This window comes from Balaenoptera physalus (genome assembly GCF_965194825.1).
Source record: "Balaenoptera physalus genome assembly, chromosome: 8".
Classification (NCBI taxonomy): domain Eukaryota; kingdom Metazoa; phylum Chordata; class Mammalia; order Artiodactyla; family Balaenopteridae; genus Balaenoptera; species Balaenoptera physalus.
Window position 1 is genome coordinate 105,055,066 of NC_138887.1, and position 9,092 is coordinate 105,064,157.

General features: G+C 39.2%; 1 protein-coding gene across 1 annotated transcript in view; it reads left to right on the plus strand.

Moving 5' to 3' along the window:
* EXOC4 (exocyst complex component 4) overlaps positions 1–9,092 on the plus strand; it is an 808,183-nt gene that overhangs the window by 655,244 nt on the left and 143,847 nt on the right. The window contains exon 13 of the mRNA XM_082472898.1: positions 6,904–7,059. Within this exon, the coding sequence (XP_082329024.1) occupies positions 6,904–7,059 (156 nt within the window). The remainder of the gene's footprint in view (positions 1–6,903; positions 7,060–9,092) is intronic.

The following is a 9,092-nucleotide window of genomic DNA, read 5'->3' on the forward strand; positions in this document are numbered from 1 at the left end:
CCATATGAATTAATAATTTATTGTTGAGGGCAATATATAGGTAGGCAGCGTGCTAGTTAATTTGGATTACTGTTTTTTAATAAGACAGGATCTATGAATATTAGTGAAGGCAGTAATATAATACCATGTTATTGAATTAAACCAGTCTTAAAAAAAATGCATAAGTAAATGATGTGAGTACCTTTAACATAGTATCCCGCTAAGCTATCTTTTCATTCCAGCGAGTGCTAAAATGAAAAATACTAGATCCCGAAAACTTACAGTACCATCTCACACATACAGACCCAAACTGTCTCCTGAACCCTGGGGCAGATGGGAGCCAGGATGGATGAGCTCAAAGAAAACTGAGTTGGGTTTGGACTTCTCACTCTGTGGAGCAGAATTTGACTTGTAGTGTTGGGTATAAGAGGAATTGAACCAGTCAGCCACAGTTCTTTGTAGTTATGGACACTGAAATTTAACTTTTATATAATTTTCACATGTCACAAAATATTCTGCTTCTTTTGATTAAAAAAAAAAACATTAAAAAATGTCAACCCTATTCATAGCTTACAACACATACAAAGTAAGCTAATGGGGCAGATTTGACAGACAGACCATAGTTTGTCCAACCCATTGTGTTGGACAGAGTCCTAATTATGAGGTTATAAACAATAAGTATAAAAGGAAGGCTTTTATTCATTTGCTTTCCAAAGGGGAAGAGTACTGTAGGCTGACATAGTCAACAGAGTCCTCCCAGAGAAAGTGAGGTTTTGAGGAGACTTTCCAGTAATAGACCACCTATGAATAAGTGAAGAGGAAGGTTTGACAGTAATCACTCCTTGGTTCATTTGTCTTGAGTCAGGACTTTTTTATGTTGGACTTTTTTTTTTTTCCAGAAGGGGACACACCTGTATTCATTATTCTGACTTGTACTGAATTCAGACAGGTATGGAGAGACCATGGCAATGTGATCTGTAATTTGGTTAAAATGCCAGATGGCTTGATGGCTCACCTAAGTCGTTCAGTGCAGAGAAATAGTAAAGGAAAACCACTAAAATGGTTTTAGCTTAATCAGTTGCCCAGTCTCCTAAAACTGAAGAGGGCTTATTTTTATGTCCAGTTCAGTTCTTATACACTTTCCAAATACCAGGTATTGTGCTAGGCGCTAGGAGCCCAAAAGCTAATGAGAAATCAACTCTGTCCTCAGTGAACTCATTATCTGGTAGGGGATGCCAACTTGTAAAGAACTGTGGTAGGACCACTGAGAGCAGAGGTATGTGTAAGGCAGTGGTTCTCACCTTTGAGTGTACGTTGGAATCACCTGGGAAGCTCTTAAAAATTTTGATGCCTGGGTCCCATCCCCAGAGATTCTGATTTACTAGGTCTTAGAAGTGGCCTGGGCGTCCAGTATTTTTTTTTTTTTTAAACCTCCCCAGGTGCAGTCAAGATTGAAAACCTCAGGTAAAGGGTGATATGGCACAAAAGAAAGGACTCAGCTGTCCCAAGGGAAGAGCCGAGGTAATGTTTGATCAGTAGAGGCAAACAAGGAAGATGGAAAAAGGCTCTCTGGGCAGAGATAATACATACAAGCAGGAAACAGTATATCCCCTTCAAAAACCATTAGAATACTCACTGCGGGTAGGGTGTTCAGCCAACACAGGCAGGGATTTGACTGGGAGTAGTGAACAGAGACAAAAGAGGAAAGCAGTAGCAGGAGATGAAGTTGAAAAGGTAGATGCTCATGCCTTGCTAGGTTTGGACTTGGTCTTAGAATTAGGAATCAGTGAAGAATTCTAAGAAGGAGAAAACATGACTGCATTTGTACAATTTTAGAAAAATGACTCTTCCGACTAATTTGGTGAGTTGGACTGATGGTCTTGAAGCTCCAGGCAAGACACCCAGTTATAAGGCTACTGCCAAGTCCAAGTGAAAAATGATGAGGGTCTAAATATAGGCTAAGGGCAGTGAACCTGGACAGAAACAACAGATTTATAAGTTACTAAGCAGATGGAATTGGGAGGTTATGGTATCTGTGGGTAATGAGGATGACTCCGAGTTCCTGACTTAAATAACAGGATGGATGGTTGGACTGTTGACCAAAATAAGGAATACTAAATGTTCAGTGGGAGAGGGAAATGTGGATAATAAATGAGCTCCTTTGACTCTAATTTAAATAGCTGGTAGGACTTCCAAGTTCAGTTCTCCCGTTAACCTTTGTATATGCAGATCCGGGACTTAGAAGAGAGGGCAGCCCTGAAGATATTAATTTGGGAGTCTTTGGAATACAGGTGGGTCATGTCTGGCAAGAAGATGAGATTGCCCGAGTGAGACATGCAGAATGCTGTGGAATACCAACATGTAAAGTATGGACAGAGGAAAAGAACCCTCAGTTCGGCTAAGAAAGAGCTTAGGAGATGATGATGTGGATACCAAAGGAGTAATATTTTAAGAAGGGAATAGTCAAAAGTATCAGATGCTTCTGAATAATCAGAGTATAAAGTAAAAAAAATACCCACGGATTGGTAGAGCAGTTTCAGGGAAACGGTGGTTCCAGAACCCTGACTGCAATTGATTTAGTACTGAATTTTGACTTCAGTTAGAAGTGTGGAGTGGATAGATTTAGGAAACCCTTTTCCTACTCCTAATACATAGAAAGTCCAGATAAAAATATGTATATTTAAGAATATATTTTAGGGCTTCCCTGGTGGCGCAGTGGTTGAGAACCTGCCTGCCAATGCAGGGGACACGGGTTCGAGCCCTGGTCTGGGAGGATCCCACATGCCGCGGAGCAACTAGGCCCGTGAGCCACAACTACTGAGCCTGTGTGACTGGAGCCTGTGCTCCGCAACAAGAGAGGTCGCGATAGTGAGAGGCCCGCGCACCGCGATGAAGAGTGGCCCCCGCTTGCCACCACTAGAGAAAGCCCTCGCACAGAAACGAAGACCCAACATAGCCAAAAATAAATAAATAAAAAAGTAAAAATATAAAATAATACAGATATACGCTTTATAAAAAAAAGAAAAGAAAAGCAGCTTGAGAAGCTAGAAATGCTGACTTGTTAAAAAAAAAAAAAAAAAGAATATATTTTAAATATGTAGCCAAATTCAAAAGAAAGAAAATTTTCCACATGCCTCAAATGAAGGAGGAACTAAAAGCCATAGCAACAAGCAAATGTTGAAGTTGAGAGGCCCACAAAGGTATCAGGACCACAGATAGAGGTTGTCTTTGTCTGTTTGGGCTGCTATAACTAAATACCAAAGATTGGGTGGCTAATAAACAACAGAATTTTATTTCTCACGGTTCTGGAGGCTGGAGTCCAAGATCATAGTGCTGGAAGAGTCAGGTTGCAGACTGCTCATTGCATTATCACCTGGCAGAAGGGGCTAGGGAACTCTGGGATCTCTTTTATAAGTCATTAATCCCATTCATGAGGGCTCCACCCTCATGACCTAATCACTTCCTAGAGGCCCTACCTCCGAATACTGTCAAATTGGTGGTAAGATTCCAACATGTGAATTCTGGGGGGACACAAACATTCAGACCATAGCAGAGGTGAAGACCCAACAGGGGCCTAGCATATTAACACCTGCGTGGCCTGAGATTTTATCGGTGCAGAAGTTGTGTATGGGGTTTTTCCACCTATAAATGGAACCAGGAAAACTCTGTGCTTGAGAATGAGCCACCCTACTTGGAGTAGAAAAAGTGGCCCCTAAAAGAAATCAGAATCCTACACATGTGACATGTGCAACTAAGGACCTCAATTTGTACCACCCATGTAGGGAGAGAGAATTTTAAGCCAAGACAAGGAAGGAAAAAAGAATCTTAAAATCTTATTTGGAACTGGTGAAACCTTTAGGATCCAGGAGAGGCAAATGCAACCCACCTAATAGTGACATCTGTAAAATGCAGGGCAAACGTGGGGTTCCTACAGAGGACATGTCCCACTGAGGTAGAGCTTGCAGACCAGCAGAGCAGACCACGTGAGAAAACTCACCATCATGAGAAAGGAATGAAAATGCAGCTGATAGGACATTTGACATCCAAAGAATTACCAAAAAAGACAGAGACACATAAAAAGAACTTTACAATTACTGCTTTTAAAATATTTGAAGAGATAAAAGAAGGAATAGAGTTCATAATACAAGCACAGGACAGTTTGGAGGGGAGAAGCCAGTGCATTTGTCTAGAAGTAAAAAATAGGATCATTGAAAAATTTGCAAGAAGGACTAGATGGGTTAAATCATAGAGTAGATCCTGGAGGGAGACTTTACGAGTCGAAAAAGTGAACAACAGGTGAGAAAGTAACGTCAGTGAGTGGAGGCTGCACTCATTTGATGACAGTGTGTGAAGGAGAGAGAGGAGCTTTACTAGAGAGAAATGCTAGATCAAGAAAGAGATTCAGTCATTCATTCATTTAAAAAAATAACACAGGGGATTGAGGAATATTTTGAGAGCGACCCTAAATATGCAGAAAAAAGGAGGGGATCGTTGTGGGGTGGGGAAAGGGTCCCCCAGAGCCTAGGTAGAGGGATTACTGGAAGTGAAGGAGAATGAAACAGATTTGAAAGTATTTCTGTGGGGGATAGGAGGTGGGATGTTTCAAAGTATTTAATTAGGTCTCCTCCTTTCTTTGGTGGATGGGAAGAATGTGAGGGATAAGCAATGAGATAAAGAAAGGGCAAAGGTTTAAAAAATAGCCATAGGCATTTAGGCTGCTTCTATGACCTGGCTATTGTAAATAGTGCTGCAATGAACATTGGGGTGCAAGTGTCTTTTTAAAAAAGTAAATGTATTTATTTATTTATTTTTGGCTGCGTTGGGTCTTTGTTGCTGCACACAGGCTTTTCTTTCTAGTTGCAGCGAGCGGGGGATACTCTTCATTGCGGTGTGCGGGCTTCTCATTGCAGTGGCTTCTCTTGTTGCAGAGCACGGGCTCTAGGTGCGCGGGCTTCAGTAGTTGCGGCACTCGGGCTCTAGAGTGCGTGGTCTTCAGTAGTTGTGGCGCACGGGCTTAGTTGCTCCGCGGCATGTGGGATCTTCCTGGAGCAGGGCTCGAACCCGTGTCCTCTGCGTTGGCAGGCGGATTCTTAACCACTGTGCCACCAGGGAAGTCCTACAAGTGTCTTTCTGAATTATGGTTTTCTCTGGGTACGCCCAGTAGTGGGATTGCTAGGTCGTATGGTAGTTCTATTTTTATTTTTTAAGGAACCTCCATACTGTTCTCCATAGTGGCTGTATCACTTTACATTCCCACCGACGGTGAAGAGTGTTCCCTTTTCTAGACACCAAGGGGGAAATGCTGGTGGGGGGTGTGTGTGATGAGTTGGGAGATTGGGATTGACATATATACACTAATATGTATAAAATAGATAATAAGAACCTGCTGTATAAAAAAATAAATTCAACAAATATGTATATATTAAGAAAAAATAACCATGGACCAAATGAGAGAGGAGGTCAATCAGAGACAGGTAAAAAGAATGCCAAAGAATGTTGAGGATTCTTCTGCTGTGGAATAGCATAAATTTGAGATGGTACCATTCTGTAAGACTGAATCCGGCACCCCACATATAAAAGTGTAAAAATTATATTGTGGGATTAATCCATAAATATTGCAGAAAAGATGCAAGAAAATAACAAAGAAAAAACAGAAATGGAAGATACCAGTCAGAGTGATTTGCGAGATCCCAGGGAAGAAGGTTCTGTAGTCTAATTTTTGTATTGCTGACCATAGTTACTATTAGAAAACTTTTGCTTGTAGTGAGAAGAATTCAACTATGGTTCTCTTATTTATTCTAGCTTATTTTCAGATTACCAGGGCAGTATTGCTCCCTACATCATGAAATCTTGTTACCTCAACTTAGGTTGTCATGAGTCAAGGTTCTTAGGCATCAACAACTTCTGCCTACAAACATTAATTGTCTGTTTGGTAAAGGATTTTACCATACGTCCAAGCATATACACCGTGTATATATTGTATATTTAGAAGCACATCATGTTCTTCAGTATAACCCTTATACCAACATAAATTCCTGCCTGTGATGGAGGGGAAAACCTCCTATAGTCTTGGTCAACTTCAGAGGACTAGCCAGCTAATTAGCAATCCCTTCATAAATAAATGTCATTCTGTCACCTAGAACTGCTGAGGGCGATTTTTAGACCATTGAAATTAGTTATAGTGACAGAAATGTTGAACAGAAAGGGAAGCTTCTTAGTTAAGTTGAAATTGAACGTTTACAGTGAATTTGCAGGTACATTTTGGAAAGAGCCGTGTTAATAGCTCACCCATGGGCCCTATTAAAGGAGTTGAAGCCTGTCACTCTAGGTCATTTGTCAAAGCCCACTGGAGAGAGCAATAATCAAAGACTTTTCTGCCTGACATCAGGGGCAGAAGATTTCTCTATGATGGTAGATTTACTTTGAATAGAGGGGTGTCCATGGTTCAAAAAACACCTTCAAGTAGAGCTAATTGGAAGTTTAAACCAAGAGGTCAGAGAACAACTTTTTGTAACACTTCCATCACCTTTCAGGTATCATTTATGTTGTTGCACTCTTTTGTATGGTTAACCCACTTTTTATTTGTTCAACATCTTTCTCGAAAGAATCCCTACCTACCCCCACCCCCCAAACCTACCATACACTTTCATTTATTCTAAGGGATTAACTATGATAAGGGGAACTAATTAATATTATTAGTTTCACAATTACTCAACAATGAAGAAACTAAAAATGGAATCTAGGAATGATGTTTCCCACAAAAGTGACCTATTCATGGATGTCATGCTTCCAACTAGATAATGGATTATGGTAATAGGAGAGGTGGGCATGGTATCTTTTTTTCCGCAGCAAAGGTGGATGGAAAATGCTAACTGGAAGCCAGGCCGTGTCTTGAAGTGTGTCTTTTCTCTTGGTCGTGTTTAGGGGCATTGTTCAATCAGAAGAAAAACTTGTCATCAGTGCATCTTGGGCAAAAGATGATGATATCAGCAGGCTCTTGAAATCTCTACTAAACTGGATTAACATGGCTCAACCCAAACAGCTGAGGCCAAAGAGAGAAGAGGAAGAAGATTTCATAAGGTAAAATGGTCTATTTTCTAAGTTGTACTAAACGTGGGAAGAAAAATATCCATTTAGCTAATTCCTTCCTACATGAAATTTTGGCCATTTCTAAATATCAAACAGCAATGAACTGAACTTAGTAACGTCTGTTTCTATTGTACTACACCTCATTTCCTGTGCAAGTATGGCTTGTGCTCAAAACTTTAGAAGGAAGGGATTGATGTGAGTCAAATTTGGAGCATTGCTAAATCAAGTTAAAATATTTTTTACTTTGTAGGTCATTTTCCCTTCTTAGGGAAGCTCATAATTTATTCATTAATTCATTTATTTATTCAACAAAGCTGTATTGCCCTTGTTTTGTGCCATACCTTGGAAACATGGCAATTAATAATGTAAAGTTCCTGCCCATAATTGTGTTAAAATTGTTCTTACCATGTTCTTTAGTTCACAGAACTGTTAGTCGAACTTTCCAGAAATATATATGTGCTTCCCACGTTTGTTCACGTATAGTGTATCCAATTGTTTTCTACTTATTTTGACAAAAGTAAGGTCTCGCTTTCAACTTTATCACTCAACTTTTACCTTTGCACAATTTAAATTTTTTACTTAGCCATGAAAATGTAACCTAATTTGATGAAGCTACTCATTTTCACATGTCTCGCTTGCCACAGTGAAATATTTTCACCTCTGTCATTTTAGAGCTGTGTAAAGTAGGGGAAAAAAGTGGAGGTAGTGTTTTTTCACATTAAAAGTAGGTTTATTCTTATTGTCTTTTGCTATCCAAGTGAATGAATAAATAGTTTTTAAAAAATGAAATAAAGTAAAAACACTTTAAGGAAGCAAAGACCAGAAAAAGAATGAAAGAAGTAGTGACCAATATTTTACTTTTAATTCATCATAGAACTGTGGGCTCATCTCTCTCAGAATGTGGGTTGCAGCTATAGATAAATAGGTCTTTACTGTTCACAAAGTTAACCGTATCCGTACACTATGGTGCCATATTTTTACCAACATTTTATTATGAAAAATTGCTACAGTGCCATTTAAAACTTTCTCAAAATCATGAGACTCAAAAGTTCACCTGTAATTTAGCCTAAAGTCTTCCTATTTATGGTTTCTTCCTCATCATTCACATTATCTCAGAAAAACTTGTCAGCTAGTTATATTGTTATAAGAAAACTATATTATATGTGCATAATTTATTTTTTAATTAATAGACTTTATTTGCATGAGGTAGCAGTTTTAGGTTTACAGAAAATATTGAGTGAAAAACACAGAGTTCCCATATATCCCGTCACTCACCCTCACCCCCAATTTCCTCTATTTTTAATATCTTACAGTAATGTGGTATGTTAGTTAAAATTGGTAAGCTAATATGGGTACATTATTATTAACTAAGTCTGTAGTTTACATTAGGGTTTACTCTTTGTGTTGTACATTCTATGAGTTTTGAGAAATGTGTAATGAGTGTACCCATTCATTGGTTACAGTGAAGGTAACCATTTCAGTATCGTGCAGAATAATAGTTTCACTGCCCTAAAAATCCTCTGTGCTCCTCCTAATTCACCCCAGCCTTCCTGTCCTCCAACCCCTGGCAACCACTGTTTTTTTTTACTGTCTCCCTAGTTTTGCCTTTTCCTAAATGTCATATAGTTGGCATGATACAATACATAGCCTTTTCGGATTCGCTTCTTTTGCCTTGCCGTATGCGCTTAAGGTTCCTCCATGTCTTTTGGTGGCTTGGTAGCTCTTTTTTAATCTCTGAATAATGTTCCATTGTATGGACATACCATAAGTTGTTTATTCGTTCACCTACTGTAGGATTTCTTGGTTGTGTCCAAGTTTTGGCAATTTTAAATAAAGCTGCTATAAACATTCGTGTTCAGGGTTTTTTGTGGATGTAAGTTTTTAGCTCACTTGGGTAAATACCAAGGAATGTGATTGCTAGATCACATTGATGTATGTCAAGAGTATGTTTAGCTTTTGTAGAAATTGCCAAACTGTATTCCAAAGTGGTCGTACCATTTTGCATTCCCACCAACAATGGGAAT